The sequence below is a fragment of the Pithys albifrons genome, chromosome 2, assembly GCF_047495875.1.
Source record: "Pithys albifrons albifrons isolate INPA30051 chromosome 2, PitAlb_v1, whole genome shotgun sequence".
NCBI lineage: Eukaryota > Metazoa > Chordata > Aves > Passeriformes > Thamnophilidae > Pithys > Pithys albifrons.
In genome coordinates this window covers 99341273-99364863 of record NC_092459.1, presented here as the reverse complement: position 1 = coordinate 99364863, position 23591 = coordinate 99341273, and the positions used below count along the sequence as shown (strand labels likewise).

Genomic DNA, 23591 nt, shown 5'->3' with positions numbered 1-23591 from the left:
TTAGTTTACGTGCAAGTCAGTTGGACTTTAAAAGAGGCAGGTATAAAGGTTATTCCAGCAAAGTAAACTAGTGGAATGGCAATGTGCCTGGTATTCCTTTCAAATTATTGATTAAGAAACAGCCTTGAAAGTGCGCCATTTGTCCAGCCTCTGTCCCTATTAGCAGTGTGCCTTGGGGACTCTGCTTTCTCTCCCACTGTGTGTGTTATTGAGCTTGTTTAATTATGGGCACAGTCGTGCCTTGCTGCCATCCTGCCTGTCTGAAGGAGGAGTTGGATAACCCCGAGAAAGTGACTCAAGCTGCCTCCTGGGGCTTGGTGGCACAGTTGGAGAAGCATTTGGTGCTTCTTGTGCCCATTGATAAGCAAACAAAGGAACCACCAGATCCTTTTAATCTGTGGGCTTTCTCTGTCCTCTGAAGTGTAAAAACTTAGTGGTTCTGTTCATGAGGTAAAGAGCAGATAGAAGTGTTCTCATTGCTCACAGTTTTATTATCTTCAGGCCTGGTTTCTCTCAGCTTAGTCAGTTGTGAGTCAGACAAAGCCTTTTTCTTCTCCATTTCCCAAACAGTTGGATGATACTGTGTATAAAGGTCACTAGAAATCCTGGACATCGTGTGTGTGTGTGTGGCTCGGCTTCTTAATTGTCTTAGTCACAACATCTTGACTGTTTTAGAGGTGAAATGTTTTAAACAGTGTTAACTTGCTGTAGTTTGGGATAAATGTTCATGGAGAGGAACAGGGAGTCAATTGGGGACAGAACAGCAACTATGACTCTGACATGTTTCAGGGCAGAAACTGGCCTTCCACTTTGCTGTTTGTGTTTTGTTAATCATTAATAGTCAGGATCTTGCTGCTGGTGTTTAGAGTTAGTCATGCATGTGTCCTCCTTGGTTGTTTCACCATAGCAATAGTATTATGTGGATGTTGTACCCAGTGCTGTCTAACGATGAACCCTTTCGTTTTTCTTACTGTGGCATTAATGTCAAGAATTTTTCGAGCTTATTGTGTTGTTTCTGTACCGATTTCTTCTATAATATGGTCCTGTGATAAATGGCTGTGTGCAGTGCCCTAGCTTTTTTGGTGTATACTTTAAAAAGGAGAATTAGGAGAAAACTTTGCTTTTTTTTTAGGTTGATTTATTTTTTTTAGATCCTACGCTTAGGTCTTTATTTCATCCTTTTGCAAAGTATAGATATTTTAAAGTCAAGCATGTATTGTAGTTATTCCTTGTTCTGTGTGGTTCTGATGTTTACAGCAGTTCTATGTGGTTCTCTTGATTACAAAATTGATTCCTAAAAGCCTTTATATCTGGGTGATAATACCAAAACTCATGCAAAACCATGGCACATTTACATTAAATTGACTGAAAGCTGACTTGAAAGCTCCTGAAATTGAGTTATTCACTATCAAACATCTGTAAAATGCTGACTGCTATGGATTATAACAGTCACTAAAGTGAGCAGAAGCTGCAGAGAGCTCAAGCCCCTTGTTAAATGGCATGCAGTGAGTTCAGCCTGGGATTTGTGAGACCCATAGTCAAACCAACTGGTACATTGTGCAGCTGGAATACAAGTCTGTTGTATCCCATGTAAGTTTTTAAATGATCTTGCATTGCCTGCACCCCTACTCCTATAGGGTTATTCACAAATGGGGAGAGAACCTTGGTGGTAGTTTGTTGTGTCCCACATTTGAGAATAGTCCTCAAAAGAGGTGCTTGTTCATAAACCATTTAGTTGTGTGTGAAGTCAGTGCTCCTATTTCCTTGTTTAAGCCATATCTTGGATATGAGGCAGCAGGGTTTCGGTTGGTGGGGGTTTTTTTGTTTGTTTTTTTTTTTTTTTTAATAAGTTGGGAGATTTTCCTTGTCTTTTGATACTTTTATTTTGTGAGACTTAACTGCTTAAGGAGTAATTTAGATCTAAGCTTAGATTACTGGTTTTCTTCTATTGCATTAAGAATTTGAAATCCCATTGTTTCTTTAAATTGAAAGCTAAGGAAGAGTCTCTGGAATTGTGTGTTTTTCTTACCTTCATTTTCCTTTTATCACTTACCGAGAAAAATCTGTATTTTATTTCTCCATCTTCTTCAGTGGGTTCTTTTTTATTGCTGTAATTTTTACCCTACTTGGGCTCTGTTCTGTACCAAACCACCAGTGTGCTCGGTAACTCCAGTGCAGCAGCAAACCCGTGAGTGTGTGAACAGGTTGCAGCCACTCAGTGTGTGGACAAGGAGCTGGAAGGCTACACATGGACTTGATGATCTTGGAGGTCTTTTCTAACCCAATCGATTCTATGATTCTATGAACACTGGTGTAGAGTATCCCTCTTGCATTCTCCAAGTGTGAAGGCTTGACCTTCTGCCAGGTGATTATCCCCTTCTTGGCTTTCAGTAGCCACAAGACTTTAGCAAGGCACACAGGCATCTCAACCCCTATTGAATGAGTTTTGCTGGACAAAGTTGAAGTTGTGGGAATTGACTGGGTTAGAAAATCACACAGAAATCTCCAGGAAGGCTTTCACTCCCTGTGGTTGTATCTCTTATTCAGTGGTTTCTGTCATACCTGTGCACAGTTATAAATTGCTAATTTCCTTGCTGCCTGAGAATGGTTTGCTTGGTCTGCTTTTTCCTTTTCTTAAGTGTGTGCAGACCATTTTTTTTCACCCTGCTCTCCATCCTATGTAAATGTGTGCTGCATCTGAGCCGTGCAGAGCAGTGATTGATCACTCCCGCCAGACTTCTCCAGGAAAGTGAAACTCATTGCTGCCATCTTTGGGCATCCTAGGTAGACCCTCTGAAGGATGGTATTTCTAGAATTTGTTAGAGCTCTTCTGATCTCAGCTGTGGTAAAACTGTGTGTCTCTCAACATAATCAAGTGTTCACGAAAACCTGACATAGCAGGGAATTCCTGATTTCCGACTAACAAAGAGAGGGAGGTGTCACTGAGTCGTGAAAAACAGAGTGTGTAGGGGCAGGCAAAATGCACCAGACCTCCTTGGAGAATGCCATGAAGCTCTCCTGTGAAATACCAGAAGCTGCAAAGGGCATGTACGAACTGTATTTCTGAAGAATGTTGCTTGCTTGTCATGCTGTCCCGTAGCAACTTGATCAGCATTAGCCATGCTGTATCTTTTCAGCCTTTTGAAAACACATTTTACTACAAGTAAAGGTTTGTGCAGGGAAGCTATGGAAACAGCATTCCATGCTTCTTTCCTCTGTGATTGCATGTAGGTCTTGCCCAAGAGACCCTTCTGCAGTGGTTTACCTGTGATGCACCAAACCCATTGTTATTTAAAGTGCTTGTCTTGCTAATAGTGATGTTGGGTTAGAGAAGTTTTCTACCTCCAGGGAAGCTGAACAAGTAGCCAGATAGTGTCAGGCTGAGGGGAACAATTTTTGAAGTTCTTGGGGCAAGAGGAGCCCAGCATAATATAAATGTTATTTCAATAAACTGTTTAATTAATTTAAAATAATGTGATGCCACCTAAGCAACCACCTGCAAAGCTTGTTGTGTGTGACTTTGGTGTGACAACATGAAAAGCCAAAGGCCACCCAGCAGGCCTGCTGCCTTCCCTGATGAACTGCTCTCCCTTCACTTCTCATCTGGTGTGTCTGCGTAGAGCCTGGTATTGCCTGGGAAGAGCTCTGGGGAGAGAGCAGCACTTAAATAAAACCTGTCAGACAGTGATCAACTCTACAATCTGTCACCCTTCTGCAGCTTCTGTTATGGTAACTGAATGTTTTCAGTAAAAGTTAAAGCATGTAGAGCTCCACATTACAGAAGCAAAGGTTAGATCATGCCCAGTGTTTAGGCTAAGGGGCTGATTGAAGGGCCAAGATTTCTCCTTCCAAATTCTGCTGTAGTTTTACATATCCCATTATAATGTGGTTGACTTAAGACCATTTGGCCATCTATCATTTCCAGTGTTGGAATAGCCCCACTGATTCCTTTCGACTTGCAAGATAAAAAAGATCAGTCTGTTTTGGTGTAAAAGTTTGGTGTGTCCCCTGTGCAAGCTGAACATGTGCTGCTTCAGCCAGTAATGGCTTCCTGTGTGTTTGCAGGCAGAAGTGGCAGGACAAAACTCCTTTGTGGCTTTGAATAATAACATCAGCTGTTGTCAAATAGATATGATCATCAAGCATAGGCATTGCATGCTGGTTGTCTTTGGCATGGCTGGTGGCTGTGTTGGTCAGCTGCAGTGCTGTGTGTGCTGGCAATCATCTGCATCTGACAAGTGGAGGTCATTCTGCAAGGTGCACTTCCATTACAACAGGAGTGTGTACCCATCCAGAGCTGGTGGTGAGCTGGAAAGAGCTGCCCTTCTGTAAAGGTGTGGTGTGACATTACACCTAATTAATGTAATAGTAGGATGCTGCTCAAATGGATAGTCTCGTTCCTTTAGTTTCCATCCACACCCAAAGCCACGTGTCTCTCGTAGCTTCCCCTTAAATTTAGTAAGGAGTTGGGTGATGGTTGGGAGGAAATGCTGCCTACACTAAAGGCAATAAGCAACTAAAAGACTTGTGTGGTGGAAGTGATTTGCCACGTGGCTGTGTACAGGAGGGGGCAGGTTTGAGAAGACCATGGTGTGCTTCTCTCAGCTCACCCTTTAGGCTGGCTGAGCTGTAGCAGCCAAATGGTACCTTATGCTTGCCTTAACCTCTGTGTTGGTAACAGAGGGGATTTTCTCCACCATCTTTGTGTATTCTCTCTCACTGCAAGGGTTAAGTTGGACTGAGAAGCTCATGTAACAGGAAACCTCTGCATCCCAGCAGTAAATTACAAAGGAAGTCAGACCTGGTTTTGAAAGCAATAAAGCATGCACACTGTTGTGCTGTGTGGTCTGAAACTCTTGGTTTGCATTGGTTTGGTCTTTGCTTGTCCTGAAGGTGGATGACTGAATAGCATGTTCTGGAGTTGCAGCATAAAGGAGATGTGACCCTGTGCTGTGTTACAATGCCTCTGAATTTCATGTTGTGCTAATCCACTCCATGTTACAAGACTGATCAGGTTGTATTACAGAACACCCCAAACAGCGTGTCCTGTGACTTTTCCCACACTGGAATTACCTGTGTGGATAAATGTGTCATTGTTTCAGGTGGCACAAATGATGTGTTCTCTGACCTACCTATGCGTGTCATGAATGGTTTGGTTTGTAGATCTGTTTCGTGGCAGTAGGACGCAGATTTTGGCAACTGTTTTCCTGGAGGAGTGACTAATATGATGTATTTTCAAAGATGTTTGTCACTGACCTCTATGATGTTGCTGGATCTGGAGTAAATGAGTGTTCTATGCTTGTTTTTCTACTGACTTGCTGCATGATTTGTGTTGCTATTATATCACAAACCTTTTGCTCTCTTGTTTATTTTTTTAAATTGCTTTAGATAACCTTGACTCAAAAAAAAATTCCTCATTTCTGTTTCAATACCCTGCCTCCCCCATGGGTGCTCCCACCAGCACAGCGCCCTGGTACCAGTAAATAGAAGGTAATAAATTTGCTTGATGTATCAGTAGGCACTTGTATGATAAAAGTGGGTTTGCCTTGCATGTTCTGGTGGGCTGAGGTTGGAGTGCTTCCTGGTGTGAATGGTGATTGTCTTTTTATTGGTGAGATTTTTGTGTTGGCTGCAAAATCAGAAAATGACTATTTTTAAACCTGTGAAGAGTTGGTGTCTGTGGAAGTGGGTGGTGTGGTGTGGCTGGTACAGGTGCCAGGTTACTGTGATAGCCTGTGTTGTTTGTGTAGGTTGTGTTAAATACACTTTCATCCCTGACGCAGACCTATTTTTGCTTTTCTTCATGAAGGATTTTGCCTCATACAAAATCTTTTTTGAAACCAGGAAAAACACTAGGCTGTCTTTTCACTGTGAGAATGTACATGTGTTCTAAGGGACTGGTTTGAGAGGTGTAATTTTCACAGGTCCTGACAGGGCACACTTAGTGTGGCTCTTAATTGGCCTCTGGCCATCTAGAAGGTCAAGAGAACCTAAAGCTTATTCCCAATGGGGGTGATGCAAAGCTCTAGAGCAGTGAGAGCAGCTTAGTATCTTTTTTATTTTCCTTTATTTAGTTATTACTTTTTTTCTTAACCTGCCTCTGGGTTTGACGCAAGTACAGAAAATTGGGATGATTCAGGCTTAAGCTTGAGTTCATAACCCCACTCATTATACTTGGATGTTGCCTTGGCTTTAGGCTCTTGCAGGCACAGTGCGTATTGTGATACTGAAGAATGGGAGGAGGAGCAACTGTAACCCCTGTGGTTATGTTGGCTGAGTTGAACCCTTCTCTTTTCCCACTCCATAGTATCTATTGTAAGAATTGCATGGTATTGTTTTTTATCTGACTGAAAATAAGATTAATTTCTTTCTCCCTGTGTACCAAGTATGTATAACTTGGTGCTGAATGCAGAACATGAGGCAGAGTCTGCCTGAAGGGGAAAGCCTCCAAAGATCCAATTCTCCTTTTCTGACTCCAAGAGGAGGAGCAAGCTCCAAGTAGGACACCAACAGTACAAGCCCAAACACCTCGTGCAGGGTTGCTTTTCTGACAGTCAACCTGCAGCAGGTTTTGGTGAAGTGTACAGCTGTGCAGAATTAGTGTCTGTAAGGAGCCACGAGAAAGCCTTTGGGGAGAAAAGGAAAAGAGTATGTTGTAGGGTGGGAGGGGATTGCATTGTATGAGAGGAACTTCACAGCTGGCAGTGGTAAGGGATCTGTGAACATGCTGCCATGTGGTATAATATGAAGACTATATTCAGGGTTTGTTTACCCTGAATTCCTGCAGTTGTTTAACTACATTGGTGCAAATCCAAGTGTGGATTCAGGTCTGAGCAGAGTGAGTTATACGTGATGTGTTGGCAAATGCGGGTGCTCAGTAAAAGACTGTGGTTTTCTATGTGTGTTACTGAAACCAACTTAGTTTATGTATCTTACAGGCCGGTTTGTTTGATTTGTATCTTTTAGATAATTTTTTTTCCCTACTAAATACTAATTTTGCAATAGATGCTTGCAAAAGTATCTATAAAAGTGTCTAAAAGTATCTATAAAAGTACCTATATAAAGGTGGCTTTAAAGGGGGGTTTGTTTGAAACTTTCTTACCTTGTGCAATAGGTAATATCTCAACCAGGAGAGGGGAGTTATGTTGCTCCTGTGCTTAGTGTTCATCCAAAATAGCTTCATTTGCATAGACCCTTCTGGTGTTGGGCTTATGGGAGGACTTCTGCTTTCTTGTGTATGAAAATGCCTGAAGAAAAACATCAAGTTGGAAGACGTAACTTGGGTTCAAAGTAAGTCTTTGTTGGGAAAGCTCTCTTAATGACCTCGTGCATAATAATCTGCTGAATGTCGCGGGGTGTAGGTCAGGAATCCTGTATTTACCAGTCCTGAGCTGTGCCCAGTAGATTTCACAAAATAAAAATGGCTAAACTAGGATGATGATGATTTTCTACAAGGTTTGGCAGGAAGATTGTAATTGATCTTTCTCATCAATAAGTCTGAACTGAAGCACTGGGCTCTGTCTTTGAGTTTGCAGTCCCTGAAGCAGGAGGATTGCAAACCTACATCCATTAACTTCAGGCACTAACAGTACTTGGCCAGAACTTGGGCTGTTTTCCTTGCAGCTCTTCAGATTCCCTGAATGATGATTCAGATACATGCCTGATAGTGAGATGTAATGTGGCGTTTGTGCTGTAGTGTTTTCCCAGTTTAACTAGAGTACACCAAAAGCAGATGGCTTTGATTCTGTTCTCTCTACATTAACGATAAGAGAGAGAATAAAAAGGAAGGGGAGAGCAAAGCTTCCCTTTTGGTGTTTCCAGCTCATTTTCCCCACCCCCCTCAAAGCACATGTAGATGTACATTGTATTTTAAGTCTTGGAAAAAATTGACATTTTTACCAAAGATAAAACAAATGCATGGTAAACTTATCTTTAACATAATCTATACAAACAGACACTACCACGCCATTCAGAGTAAAGGCTCAATCTTGTTTTCTGCTGTGATACAATTGAAAGGGAAAAGGGCTGTGCTTTATATAGACTGGGAATAATCCGAACAATCCCATGGTGCTTCCTACTGTACTCCACCTACCTTGCATCATAACTTCCTTTCTCATGTTTATGGCCAAACGCCAGTACAATATAAACTGAATAGTGTATGCAGCGGGTGAGATGGCAAGGACTGAACTCCAAGCGTTTGGGTGTGGCTGCAGGCAAATATTAAACTTTACTCTGTGTTTCTGTTGAACCTTTATTGAACAGCCGATTATGAAAAGGATCAGGGATAGCAATCATCCCCTGTGCCTGTCTTCTAGTAAGTCTATTATTATCTTTTGCTTACCTTAATCTTTTGCTTACCTTAATCTTTCAGCACAATAAGTGAGGATGTTGCCTCCTCAAGGACTGTTTTCAGCTTCTGAGGAACTTCATGCAAAAGAATCACTGATTTACTCTATTATTGTGGTATACTTTGCATTGAATGGAGGGCTGGAACTGTGCACCAGCTCTGAATGCTGCTTATCAGATCAGGAAAATGTGCTGTTGTGCAGGCTGTCTTCTGTTGTTTGGAAAGTTGCATCAAGTCAGCAAAAATATCTATTTTAGCCACTGATTTCTTTGTGGCCATCTGGGAAGGTGCAGCATCAGTGTTCCCACTAGGTAAGATGCAAGACTTCCATTTAAAGCTCTTCATTTGGAGGGGTTTTCTCTTTATCAAGAAAGACTCATTTATGGTTAAAACTGTGGGTGAAAGTAGTTATTTCTCATTTCTGTGACCTACTTGAAATATGGTAGTTACTCTGTTAATTATAAAATTGCTATGTTGCTATTTTTTCAGCTAACTGAAACTAACTTCTAAAAATACATTGTAGTTAATGATGTAAATTCCTAGAACATTAGAATTGTTTAGGTTTGAAAATACCCAAAGAGTGACTTTTAATGCTTCCTTAAAAATGAGAGCTAAGAAAATTTGTTATGCAAGCTAAGACCATTATTTAGCTGTGCTGTGGAAATATAAAAACCTTCACCACTAGTAATGAGTGGTTCAAGGGTATTAGGTTTCGGTCTGAAATGCAGCTAATAAGGAATGTGGTACAGAATTATGTTATTAGCTCTAATGCAGGGTAATGAAATGAATCATGATTTCCAGAGGCAGTGTGCTTGTTTGGCTATCAATTAATGTGATTGTCTCTGTTTTTGCTTTATTGTATGCCTCAGTTTCCCTGCCTGTAAAGTAGGAAACTACTTGCTTGTGTCATGCCTTCCTGGTCATAAGATGCTTTGAAGATGAAGAATAGTTTGTGAATAGATGCCACAGTTTGTAGTGTATGTTACATGCTGTGCAGGAAGACTGCATAAAGTTAGGAATTCAGCAAATACTGAAAACCAGGGCTAAGGTGTTATTTTTTAAAAGATATTCTTTACTTGGTTATAATATTTGATGAGGGACTGAGTTTTGTGGATGTTGTGCATTGCTGACATTTTGTAATCTGAGTTAGATCTTTCACTAGAAACCTTGGGGAGGAGGGAAGTGTGCGCCTTTAAACTCAGGTAGTTGCAGGAATTAATGAAGTGTTTGTATTTTAGTTTGGATTCTACATCATAATTTTGTTCCCCTAAATACTTGCATCCTAGTTGAATGTTATTAGTATTTTAGTTAGAAAATGTGCAATATGTCATCCTTTTAATACCAAAGATGTGTGACATCAGCTTTATAATAACTAAGGAGTAAGAAAAGTCTCATCCTTACAGAAACAGAATCAAAGCTGTTTTCCCCTTTAATCAATATTTGAGGCCTTCTGATCTAAGGAGAAGAGTGATACGAGGCCTTTGATATGAAATGGTATCTTGTTGGATGGATGTAAATTATAAGGCATGTATTTCCTCAGGTAAATATTCCAGATGTATTTGGAAGCTATTTCTTGTGGGTTTGTCTTTTTTTTTCAGTATGCTGCAACTAAGCAGGAACCAAAATGTGGTGTGGTCATAGCCTTGCACTTCTGTAGGGTTAGCCATTCTTAAATATTTTACTTTCAGTTGAAAATGTATTTGAAGATGTTGAGACCTGCTATATTTAATATTGGTGTAATTGTATGAAAAATGAGCTTAGCAATGAGTGGGTCAGATTTGCAGGGAAATATAAGGCTGTTTGGGACTGAGGTGCAGAAGAGAGATGAAGGTTTATAAAATGGAGTGTGACTTGCTTTATTTGATGCCCTCTTCCATCCTCTTGGATGCTTTCTTTTTATATTCTGTTCCTCTGTGTGTTGCATTCCAGACTTGAAGGCTGCAGTTAGAGGTGATGCATGAGTAATAGGAGTTGAAGTAAAATGATGTATTTCGTGCTGAGGGGGCTCAAAGTTATAATTCATGCCAATTTGGATTTTATTAGATTTGTGTTGTAAGTGGCAGGGTTTTTTGAGATATGATGTTCTCCTTTATGTTTAGTACTCGGCTTTGCCATCCAGTTGTTTGTAAGGCATGCACTGCAGTCTTTCCTTGCAAAAGCCATCTCCTGCTTTAGCTCATGTGACCTTGGTCATCTCTTCAATGCCCTTGGTGCATGCGATCGAACGGCCTCATTTGGTGGCTCCATAACTGCAAACTTTTATTTTCTAAGCTGTAGCAGAGTCAGCTGAAATCTGTGATGTGATTTTAAAAGGAATTGCTTCAGTAGGTACACAACACATCCCGTGTTTCTCCCAAGTACACCACAGTATTGCAGTGCTTTTACATTTTCAAGCTTTTCAGTACCTATAAATCACGAGTATGTCTTTGAGACAGGAAATAAGGGGAAAAACTTTAGTTTAGAATTTACTTAGGGACCTGAGTGTGGCTTAAAAATGCTCAGTCTGTATGCTGGGCATTCCTAAAACTCATTCTTCAAAAGTCTATAGAGGATAAAACCCTGATCCAAGGTTATATGGAATTGTCAGATATTTCAGTATTTGCCTTGATGCTGCCTTTAAAAGAAGTCCAAGGTTTGACTGTGATTTGTCTTCCTCTCCTGTTTATCAAGCCCTTCATTTATGCCCACCTCGAAACTGAATTTTTTGCATGTTGCAGTTTTTTTCCTTTCTAAATTTGGGAATGGCTGTATGTAACTGTTCTAACATCTTTGTTTCCAGAGAGGAGCTGGAGACTGCTTTGTGCTCCAGCGTGATGCAATTTGCAGGATTCCAACTTCTGAACAGGGTGTCATGAGAGCATTCTTGTTTCCCTTGTTTTTCATTGCCTCACAGCAATAAAACAGCAAAATAAACTATCTGGTAAGGTGGTTAATGAACATCACAGTTCCACCATTGCCAGGAGGAGAATGAGTTCTTGGAATTCCAGTGTGAAGTGGTGCCAGCCACGGCAGCTACCAAGGGTGCTGAGCAGCACTGAGAAAACCACAGTAGGCTTTTGGTTCACATCAGTTTCTTCACCTTTTCCGCTCCTCTCTGGGGAGACACATCTCTGTGGCGGATATTCCCGGTCAGAGTTTGCCCCAGGCTCCGATATGGGCCGGTGGGGAGCAGATGTTCTAGCAGTGGTGATAAATGTCACCACCATTTCGGTGTGAGAGGAGGAGCACAACTACTTAAAGAACTTAATCACCTCAGTATTGTCCCTGTAGCTAAAGGGAAGCAGAATGAGGTAACAACAATAGCATAACCTTTTATTTGCTTTAACCTCTAAGGACTTTGAGGTGTGTTTTTAGGGAATTTGCAGGGTTTGGTTGGTTGGTTGCCTTTTTTTTTTTCTCAGTTCCTAGAATATGTAGGATAGAGGTAATGCAGACACTACCAAGTCCCAGAAATGGCCCCCACGCAGCAGGTTTGAGTGCTCTTGGCTTAATGTATTAGTAATTATCCTGAGCATTGTGGATAGAAATGGCAACTCGTGATCCTTCCTGTGTAGTTGTCTGTATTGCTAAATCCTGAGGATTAACAACTGGATACAGACAGGCACACTGAAGAGTGAACAGCCGTGCTAGGGTCAAATTAGGTCTGCTTTGTGTATAATGCCATGGTTTTTATAATTTGCTCTTAATTCCCATCTGTGAGCTCATCTTTTAAAACTAACAAATGTTATTGCAGGGACACAGCCTGCGTGATTTGGTGGTGTTTAGAGGTTGTAGAGCAGTAAATGTGAAGGGTTAATGTGTTTTACACACCTCTATAAGCCTGCTCTAAAGCTATTTGGGAGCCTCTTTTTTGTTTTATACCCTTCTGCCCTAGTTTTTGTGATTAAGAGATATTCTTACCTGGCTGCACCTGGCATCCTTCACTGTCAGCCTCCTCTAGAAATGCTGCATCTAAAAGGTTGTGTGTTCAGTGACAGAAAATTAAAGCCAAGTGTCAGAGTTCCTCCTTGGAAAGCCTTGTGTCTTAATTTAGGTCAGTACCTCACTGTGCTGTAAACAGCAGAACAGTTGTGCCTGTCTTTACTATATAATAAGTGTGTGGTAAACTGATCCTACCTGCCTGCCTGCCAGAGCTCTGGCCCACACAAAGCATACCGGAGAGGGGAGCAGCGCTCAAACAAATTCCCTGCTGCCCTGGGTGAGCAGCTGTGACCCTGCTGGCAGGCAGGATGCTCCCCTCCAAGAGTGGGACTCTGCAGAGAGCAGCAGCCTTGGTTCAAGCTACAAATCCTCCAGTACTGGGTGTCCCACTCCATCTGCCTGCCTGCTCTCCACAGGGTTCACTGGCTTCCATCAGCGGTCAGGAACCAGAATTTTGTTGCTGCCTTTGCATTTTTCACATTCTCTCACCTGATTTCTTACAATCTCCAAGTTTGTTTTTTTTCTTTGTTGTTTTTTTGTGTCCCCCCGCCCCCAGTGTGACGGGGAAATGGTTGAGGGGAATTTAGCCAGTTTCATAAGGATTATAGGCAGTTTTGAGCTCACTTTTAGCAGGCTTTTTCCTCTCTGTGAATATTTGTAGATGTTTGGGAATTTATCAGAAACCCTTGTTTTGGGGAGCTGGGCAAAAACAGAGGTCCAAAATTCTGTGTGCTCTTGGTGCTAAGTCTGATGCAGTGCCAGGGCCTGGAACACTGTTTGCAGGTGTTTATCCTGGCACAAGTGGGCCAAATACTCGCACTGAGTGTAACAAGATGTGCTGAGTGTGGAGTGTTCTCATAGAGGTTTTTGAAAGTAAAGACAGCTCCTCTCATTGGGATGGAGGGGATCTTGGCACTCAAAGACTCCTGGAAAGGCTTTGGAGGCATCAGGAATGTATGTATGTGTGTGACTGTTTTCTGGAGGAATCCCCCAGAGTGAGTTCTTAAAACTGAATAAGGTGGGGCTAAATTTCACTTTACAGTAGCATAAACAGTACTCACCTCAGTGTATTTACACAAAATTAGAGAAATAATGCTTCTAGTTTTGTTTTGGGGCTCTTTATTATTTAAATTTATTTAGGCCTCTCTTGCCTTGATTGAATGGACTTTTTTTTTTCTCTTTTGACCTTTGAACAGTTGTCTGTAATGAGGACAGACAAGGATTTGTATCTTTTCCTGAGAAAACACCTTTTCCAGCTGTATGAAAAAGACGAATTGTGTAGGTTTCTATTGCTTGAAATGCTTAGTGGACTAATTGCTTTGTGGAGATAAATGGCTGATTTTTGTGTTGCTGGAATTCATGTGACCAGCAGCCAGTTGATACTGAAGTTAAGAACAGGTCTCAGAAGAGAACTGACATGCACTTTTAGCTAGCAGGTGAACTTTGATTGCAGTTTAATATTAATAGCACATAGTGGGATGGTGTTCAGAGGCCGTAATCATCAATGTTTTCTGTCAAATATGGCAACAAATATTTTAGAGTGGTTGTTTTGAAGTTGTAGCAGGAAATACATGAGCAAGAATAACATCTGGCTGTATGATATGTTTAAACAGAATAACCAAAAATCAAGGATTCTTCTACAGCTGCGAAGAGGAAGCCAAGTGAAATATCCTTGTTTTCCTGTGAATGGTGTTTGGGGAGGGAACTTGTGTTCAGACTGAGACTAAAGGAATAACAAATCAACTTGTGTTTCTAAGAAACCTGATGATATGTGTTATGGAAATGCAAATTCACTGCCTATGTAGTAAGCTCTGATCTTTGTTTTTAGTTTTGGGGTTTTTTTTAGTATCAAACATAATTACCATTGTTTTTCACTCTAAAGAGTACTTCTGAAGTCCAGATGACTGTTTCTCCTGCTGCGTCAAATGGGTGTGGTATATACATATAGTAAGGTGGGAGGAGTTCCGACACCTCACCTTGAGAGAAGCAAGGAGCAGTAGGTCCAGATTTAAAATCACACCATCCTCCAGCAATGTAATTTTGTTGAACTGGGGATTGCTTCTTTAATGTCTTTTGCTTATACCTTGAACAGAAATTTGGTTTTGTTTTGAAATCTCTACGCACGTTAGTTGATAGATTATATAATGGTGTTGGAAAGAATGCGTTTAATGAGAGGGTTGTGACTCCAAGGTCCTTTGTCTTATAAAGTAACCGCAAGCTGTTGCCTTTGTCTTTTCCAGATGTTTCTGACCGTGTACCTCAGTAACAATGAGCAGCACTTCACTGAGGTGCCGGTCACCCCTGAAACAACCTGCAGAGATGTGGTGGAGCTGTGCAAGGAGCCTGGCGAGAGTGAGTGCCACCTGGCTGAGGTGTGGTGTGGCTCAGGTAGGTCAGGTGGCTCTTTGTGAGTCACTGGGCATTCACTGCTTCTGGTAACATAGCACATGACCTGACAGATGTGATTCTGCCCCAGATGGTTTCTGCATTACCATTTGGTTAACTTCTTCATCAGACCAGCTGTATGATAATGCACCAGCAGAAAGGTTCATTTTACAAAAATGAGTTAAAAGCAAAAGGAGGGAGCTTAAGCATGCAGATATTTTTGTCCATGCAACCCTTCTCTGACTCAAATGAGTCTCTGAAGAGTGTGGGGGAGTTTTTTCTCTTCCTCCTTCTCCCAGCAGACTGTGGGGGGGGTTTGAAGTACTAAGTATCAGTAGTTCTGTGGCCAGTTCAAAATCGTTTCTTCAACCCCACAGCAATTTTCACTCACAGTGACAAAAGAAAACTTCCTTTTTCAGATGATGCCTTCACTGTTACTGGTAGTGTTAATTGAGTTTGGATGGGAGGAGTGTATTAGCAGAAGTGGTTGAAGTAACCTGATGTTGAAGTGCTCTAAGGAAGTGGCTGGCAGGGAGGACATAGGAGCTACTTTTGACTGACCCAAATCCTTTTAAGCCTGTGGAGAAGTGGGTTGTGTGTTTAGTCTGTTGTTACTTTTTAAATTTTTCCTGTGTTCTTGCTGATTTTTGTCACGGAAGTTCAAATCTCCCTAGCTTGCACTGCTCCATTGGAACTGGAGAACATGCCCACAAACAAATGAAAAGCTAAAGTATGGCTAATGTCTGATGGCTTCCAGTGGGAAAGGACTCTGGACTATCTCCTGTTTCCATGGTACTCATTAGACACTGGTAGCCATCCAGAGGCATAAGCTGGATGAATCCTGGACAGGGTTTTAAGTGATGAAAAATAACCATGTTTGAGCCAACTTTTTTGAGATACTTCAACAAGATTGTAAAAGAATCAAATGATAAGGGCTCATATTTCTGTCTTCCTCTGCTGCTGGCTCAGGCTCACATCTGTTCAAAGAAGTCTTTGGTGAGATGGGTGTTGGTTTAGTAGAATGAGATACCTGAGTTCTCTGTTGATATTTACCTGCCTCTGACAGAGAAGTTTTGATACTTCCAAGCCTAAAATATGGAACAGATTTTTTTTTCTTCTACTTAGAAAATAGAGTATCTTTTATTCATAAATAATGGTAAAATAAAGCATCAATTCAGCATGGAAAGAGGCCTTTTAGTAATGTATTCTTACTGTACATCTTTGTCTAAATCAACACAATACCAAAGTCTACAGTGAAAGACAAGTAAAATAAAGGTTTTGGTAAAACTACTGAATTTATAGTTAGCCTTAGTGCTTATGCCGTGTTAAAGAGCTCACCCTTGAGCCCTCTCTTTTCCAGGCTAAACACCCCAACTCCTTCATCTGCTTCTAATAGGATTTACTCTCTAGACCCTTCACCTCCTCTGTTGCCCCTATCTGGATGTGCTCCAGCACCTCAACGTCTTTCTTGCATTGCAGGGTCCAGAACTGAACACAGGATTTAAGGTGTGGCCTCACCAGTGCTGAGTCATTGCCCCGATCCTGCTGGCCATGGTATTGCTGTCACAGGCCAGGATGCCATTGGCCTTCTTGGCCCCCTGGGCACACGCTGGCTCATGTTCAGCCACTGTCGACCAGCACCCTCAGGTCATTTTCTGCTGGGCCACTTTCCAGCTGCTCTGCCCTCAGCCTGTAGCGCTGTGTGTGGTGCTTGTGACTGAAGTGCAGGGCTCAGCACTTGGCCTTTCACTGAAGTTTCAAATACAGTTTCAAATTGTACTTGTTAACAAAAAATGCAATAGTGTCAAATCAGTAACATTAAAGACTTGATTACTGGATACATGCATGTTGTTTTGGATAAAATAAATCTTTTCTTGAGCATCTCTGTATACATTTGGTAACAACCATTTGCAAGATATGTTTTCATGTATATGTTGCATTTTGGGTGGGGGGAGGGGGCAGCCAGAGACAGAAATACTTTTAGCTTTTTGCTAATCTCATTTTACGTGTCAGTGAAGTTCACTATCTTGTTTTGCCAAGATAAGCCATGACTTCTGTTTTGTTTGCATATTACACTGAACAAATTAAACTGCTTTAAAACAAACATGGTACAGGACGGCTAACCCTTTGGAAGAAACAAGAGATTTATGTTAGAAAATGATTCTCAGACTTCAGATTGTTGACATCCTTCTTACATTGTGTGTCTCTCTTCTGACACTTGCTCAGGAGTTTTAACTTCTGTTGTCAGACCTTATTAAGTACATTTTGAAAGGTTGCTGCAAGTGTACTTGAGGCACTCTGCTTCCTGAAGGGGGCAAGTTTGCTATTCTCCCTGTCCTCCCAGGTTTGCTTGAAAATTGAAGAATATCAGGGCAAAATTTCTTGACCTTCCTATTATTGTCAGAATTCCTTTAGGCAACTATCTTTTCCACTGTGGAAAGCAGTCAAAAGGTGTGTGCGTGTACAAATTCCTTTTTCTTTGAGACAGATAGGGAATGAAAAAAAAAAGAAAACTGATTGTTCTTTCTTTTTGAGCTTCCAAATGTACGTTTGTTTGGTATTTGAAAATCTATTTGACTTTCCTTTGAAGTCAGTGAGTGGTATTGACAGAATCCTTGTGTAAAGGGCATCTCCCTTGATCATAGAGTTTCAGTTGAAGTATTGCCGAGCTGCTAGAAATCTGTCTCATAAGGCTGTTGTATATCCTTCAAGATGGAAATCTGACAGTGGTACTGTTTTTTTTTAATTTTTGTTTTGTTTTTTGCCCTTTTTTTTCCCTGAATTAAGGTTTAGCAGATGAAGAGCTTTTTCAGCTGTCTAGACAAGTAACCGCCAAGAGACTGCTTTTTCTGTAACAGTGACCTACTTGCTTATTCTGTAAAGCTAATCTCTTTTGACAGTGACTCCAGAAATTTTCCTTCCTAGATTGCTTGAGTACAGCTGCAGCATTTTCATTTAAAGAAACACTTTTATGTTGAAAAAGAGCTTTTCACGTGCTGGAAACATGTTAGTACCTCCTTTTTTTTAATGAAACTGAAAAGATTTATACTTAATGCCAACAATTTTTCCTGCTGAAAAGATTATTTCATATTTAGATAGTGACTTTGAAAGACTCCATTGAATGTGAATGAACAACTCTCTGGTTTCTTTTTTTTCCCCCTCCCCTTGCATAAATAATGAAAGGAAACATGGAACAAAAACTATGTCAGGAAAAATGAAACTAGTGCAAAAATGATGATATTCAATTTCATTCTTTGTCTGCTTGTCTTATATCTCAGGCCAGGAACTGTATCTTCTGCTTGTCTAACATCCAGCACAAATGGGTCTAACTTGATCATAAGCCCCAATGGTGTTAGAAGATATTATGACAGTATCTTGTCTATGTAAAGGTCACTACTGTGATATGTTGACCCCACCGTCGCCATCACATTTCAAATAGGCAGAAAAAAATATGGTAAAATGTCCAGAATAACAAAAGAAATTGCTTTTATGTAAGGATTTAGAGGCCAGTAGGTAATTCTAATTATATCCTGACTGTGAATGTCTGGCTATGAAGTATGTAAATTTAAAAGAACAGTAGCACAGGAGTACTGGTAAATGAAATTGGTAGATGTAGACTCACATTGGATTTTTGTATTATCAAAAGGCAATGAGTAAAGCTTAAAAATTAGATATATGACTGAATCCTGAACTTGGGATTAAGAGCAGGAAAAGATATTCAGTGGAACTTGTGCTTGTAGCTTCCATCTCAATTGTCTGAAATAAAAAGGCAAGTTCTTATTGGCCTTGCTTTTTACTGTCAGATCATTCTTTTACTTTGAGCTGTGAATCAAAAGTAGTTCAGCTTTTCCAGGTTTATCAGAACTAGAGCTTTCAAAATGAATCTAATCTGAACTTCATGAAATTTGCTGTCCAAGAGAATGAGCCAGATCTGTGTCTGACAGGAGCTGTGTGAGAACACTTGAAGTGACAGGAGCTGTGCTGGCATGCTGAGGATCAGGCCCCTTGGGAACTGCCTGGGAGCCTCTCCGTGGTACTCAGTGCTGCTGCCGGAGCCTGAACACAAGGGCTGCCATCCAGCGTTGGATTGCAATCCTTAGCTAGTTCAAGGAAGAATTCCCTCTTCCCTGAGAGTTTGTCTTTGCATCTCTCTTAATTCTTGTTGGAATCAGGAAGTAAAGGAGTCTCAGTAGGAACTGGAGCAGCAGTGCCCTTGAGGAGGGGGTGGGTATGCCTGAGAAATAAGTTTGTCTGAGGGTACTGCAGAAGGGAGAGCAAAGGTGTGCCAGCACATTTCCTGCTGTGGTGAGTGGGCAAAATGATTTGCAAATACAAAACAAAGGCTTGTTTCCCCTCAGGCTGCAACGCTGGCTCAGCCTTTCCCCTCAGGGGTGGTTAAAGGGCTGCTTTTCAGAGGTGCTGGTTTAGTTTCAGAAGCAAGGAGTGATAGAGTGGCTTCTTCTTAAGGGAAAAGTAGAAAGCCTTGGGTGAGGGCAAGGATTATGTGCACACACTGCACCTGTGTAATAACAGATGTTCAAGTGAAAGGTGATGGACAGATATTTTGGTTTGGTATGCACCCAGGCTGTGATGGGATGTAGCAGTCAGCTGTTTTTCCACCTTTCCAGAACGTCCCATAGCCGACAATGAGCGGATGCTGGATGTGTTGCAGCGCTTTGGGATGCAGAGGAGTGAGGTCCGTTTCTTTCTTCGGCATGAACGCCCTCCCTGCCGGGAACCAGGTACGTGTTGGCCTCAGCTGGTTCACTTGTTCAAGTTTCATTTAATTCTTCCAGGCTAGGGAAACAGCTTGTTTGTTATTTATTAACATTGATAGTCTATATGGCATTGCAGCCCTTTTTGTCGCCTGACCATTATTTTCTTAGGAACTGAGGCTTGCAACAGAAAACTGACTAATTTCTGTAAATTATTCATCCCCCTTGCCAGATCTGGGAATATTAAATCTAAATTGTAATTTCTGCAGGTTTTCTAGAGCTGATTATTGCCAAAGCATCCAAAGGCATCCTCTGTTAAATATATATTCTGCAGCAAAACATCTAGACGTGTGATAGTCTCTTCTTTTAAATCTACTAACCAAACTGTTGTCTGATAATGTAATCTGTGATTTGGGCTCAGGATGTTTCATCTGGATAATACTTTACCAGGGTGATAAACTTAGCATACTTGTTGAAATATAGAGTTCTGAGTTCTTCAAAGTTTCTCCTACAATCTACAGATTTGTATTAGTTTCAGGAATAGCATTAAATGAACTGCCTGGTCAAGTTCTCTGAGAATGTAATATCTGTGAATTGCAAATTTAAATGTGAAACCTGTAAGGGAAATTACTTTCTGCTTTTCAAGAGTTTTCTGTGCATCCCACATCCATCTTGTCATTAAAATCTGTAAAACTTTTAAACAGCCTCCTGGATTCTTCTTCCTCCTCTTTTTCTGTTTTCATCCTTGGTAGTCTTCCTCAGTGCTGGAAATACTTTATTTGTGTTAAGTGGCTTTGTCTCCAGCGTATTTTAAATGGCTAAACTTACCTTGTTTGAAATGTGTACTGGTGATAGAATGAGTGCATGAAAAGCTAAAGCTCAGCCATTTCTACCTACTAAGGATCTTACAGAGCAGTTTGATTGGATTGTCAAGATGTATTTTTTCAAGTCCAGGGTTCCTGTAGTAGTAGGATTATTGTCATTTTATTTGCCCTAGCATTGCTAAGCTCTATATTTGAGCACTGCAGTTAGTTTCACAGAAATATGGTCTTTAAATGGATGTCAAATGGGCAAGAAGGTTCTTGACTTGGCTTCGTCCTGTAGTACATATATGTCCTACAGAGGGATTAATGAGCTTGGTATTTAGTATCTGAACACAATTTGTATTTAATTTGTTGGAAACATTAAAGTAGAATTCTAGTTCACCCGGATCTTTACTGACACAATGACTGCCAGAAAGAGAAAAAAATAATTGTACTTTTAAACTATGTATGTGTAATACAAACTTACAGGCTGACTGCCTGTTGACCCCAGGATAAATACTGAAATAGCCTACTGTTGGTTAAGCTGTTTGTCTGGTTTTTTGAACAGAACTACACTTTAAAATAAAAGCTGTCATCAAACAGCAACCTTTAAAAAAACTTAACTGATGATGCAACACATTTATCTTAGTGGTAAACACATGAGAAGAATAGTTGTTCAGATTCTAAACCATGATGATTGTATTTGTTCTCCTTTTACATTGAATGCCATGTCTAAGAGGATAAGAAAAATCTGAAAATACCTTACCATCTATGACTATTTCTATCTAGGGACTGGACAGAGGTCTCAAGATCCAGCCTTCAAAAGAAATGGTGTGAAAGTGCCTGGTGATCGAAGAATAGAGAATGGAGTAAGTGCTTGACGCAGTGGCCACTATAGTGAAACTGGAGGTTCCCCTCTTTGGAGATACTGGTGCCAGTCCTACCATGGAAACGAAGAGACTGTTTTGGCAGAGGTTGCTAATGACTGCTCTCAAACAGGCACAAAGCCTCTAGCAATTATCATCCTGGCTTTCTAAGATGTCACTGAGTTCTGTTGGCTGCCATATCTGTGCTTGTACAGGTGATCTCAGAGCAGCAAATTCAGCATACTTTCCCTTCTCTACTCCCATCAAAAATTTTCTCTCACATTACTTGTGTTTAATGTTTATTTTTTCCTCTCAGTTTTGTGTCAGAGATTCCTAGTTCCAGATTTCAAGATGAGACCAGTTAGTGTTTCAGCTTTGAATTCCTTGTCTGACATTAATTCTTGCTCCAAAAGATACAATTATGGATATGAGATTGAATCTTGATTCAGAAAACAAGGAACAGATAACTAATAATAGTTCTGTCTTAGAGTGGTGTTTCCCCCCCTGCTTGGCTATATTTAAATGTTCCATTTTCTTTGCCTTACGTTGAAATGCTTTGAATTGCAGTGATCCACCTACGACCACAGATCTATCCTGCCATGTGCTATGTGCTGAGCACTCTGGGCTCAGTCAGTCAAAGCTGATTCGTGCTGAGCTTAATTATAAAGGACTCTGAAATGTCTCTTAAAATGCTGATGGGATTTTGCTAGAAATATTAGTGTTCAAAGAGATGTCATCTTATGTGAGCTGCTGAATTGGTCTATGCATATAAGCTTACAACTGTTTATTCTTTTACCATGAAAAGTTGCCATTTCTAATTATTTTATTGGATATTCAGTAGTTGTTATTTTTAAAAGACTTTTGTCATACTTTTCTGCAGTAGCTCTGATGAGTTACATGCTAGCCAAATGAAAAATTCTAGACTTAACATGCTTTGGGTTTTCTTTGATAGGTGAGTGCTCCAAGGATGGACATGACACTGGCTGAACTTCAGGAAATGGCATCCCGCCAGCAGCAACAAATTGAGGCTCAACAGCAAATGCTGGCCAACAAGGCGAGTTTGGAATTAGGTTCTTTACAGCCAGGAAGAACGGTAGTAAGAGTCACATGAGGTGGGAGAGAAAGTTGGGGATTTAGGGTTTTTTACCTCTTATAAACGGAGCCCTTTCTTTGGCTGCATGTTTTTAAATTTGGAAGTCTATGCAAATATCCTGCAGTAAAACATTCAAATAATGCCAGTGATAGAAGTGACCATATAACTTACTAATAGGATAGAGCACATAACATGAATATATTTTTGTTGATCCTGGAGGCTCTGTCAGCTCTATTTGTGCTCCATGTGGTGATCAGCAATTTACCAGTTTGATCACTGAACAAAGCTTTTGTCTCAGGATATAATGCTGTCCTGTAATGATATCTGGCCTTCCCCTGATAGAGTTCAGTGTGCCTGGTTTCCTGGGGCAGCTGTCTGGAAAAGATGGCATGTATGTGATAAAATTAACTAGGACAGTGATTTATGAAATGCTTGCAGAACAATAACCTAAAAGCTAATGAAAGCACACAGAGTGCTCCTGAATTGTTTAGAGGAAAAAATACTCTGAATGCATCTGCAGAACGGCGGCATAGAGTTCATATTTGTCTTAAGTGTTGTTGGTATACACTGCTCTTGAAAATATAACAGCAAATGCTGCTTTTGGCAGAGAATTGTTCAGTGTGAGCCTGTCCTGAAGAGGCTCATCTGTCTGGGTGGGTTTCAGAATGTGCTTTACTGGGGAAGAAAGCTGCTTTGAGGCTCTGGTCTCGCTCTTCTGTCACACACCCCATCTCCTTCTCCTTTAGAGATCAGCTCTGTGTGTGCCCCATTCTTTATCTTGTTCAGTTCCCTTGGCCTTCAATAATTTTATCTCAGGGAAGTGCTTCAAACCATGGCTTTCTAATGGTTCTGCAGCACATACTAAGTAATATTATGGCCTGCCAAAATAGCCACTAAAACTTTATTTCTGCTTTTGTGATACGAACATGTATGAAGAAGGTGCACCTGTAATATAAGAAATTGGTCAATCAACCAAGTAATTTGAGTTTGCACCTGAAATCTTGCAGCACAGTTAATGTGTTCTGCCTTGTTTAATTTGCCAAGGCAGAATGTTGCCCTTTTCTCAGTGCCAGCTGAGATATGTTGAATAGAGGAAAACCTAAACTTTCCCAACTCTGTTTCACTCACAGCTGATGGCAATACACCTTGGTCTTGCAAATATCACTTAGTCACTATATATATGAAACAAGAAATAGGAGGGAAATTATGTATATTTACTGTAAAGAGAGTTGTACAATGTTTTAAAAAAAGGTGAATTTTGAGTCAGGTAGGTGTCTGCTGCCTGTGGTTTGAAGAAGAGTAGCCTTATGGATGTCCCAGTGGTAGAATTTTTCATTTAATGTCCCACTCTGGAATAAACCTGCTTTCCTAGACGCCTTTGCAGAGAGACTTTCCTTTGCCTCTTTCCTGCTTTCTGAAATCAGATGCAATATTAAAAATAGATCCCGAGGGAGGAAAAAT

The 23591-nt window shown here is 40.7% G+C and overlaps 1 protein-coding gene across 5 annotated transcripts in view; it reads left to right on the top strand.

Moving 5' to 3' along the window:
- TP53BP2 (tumor protein p53 binding protein 2) overlaps positions 1-23591 on the top strand; it is a 48258-nt gene that overhangs the window by 4836 nt on the left and 19831 nt on the right. For 2 of the 5 annotated variants that reach the window (XR_011699821.1, XM_071579375.1), the window contains exons 2-5: positions 14509-14656; positions 19282-19395; positions 20961-21040; positions 21990-22091. Coding sequence is in view for 4 of the 5 variants with exons in the window: in XM_071579375.1 (XP_071435476.1) it covers positions 14509-14656; positions 19282-19395; positions 20961-21040; positions 21990-22091 (444 nt within the window). In the remaining variant the exon portion in view is untranslated. Of the gene's footprint in view, positions 1-8196; positions 8315-14255; positions 14303-14508; positions 14657-19281; positions 19396-20960; positions 21041-21989; positions 22092-23591 lie in introns of those variants that run through there. The other 3 variants (XM_071579394.1, XM_071579386.1, XM_071579401.1) reach the window with 3 other exon arrangements.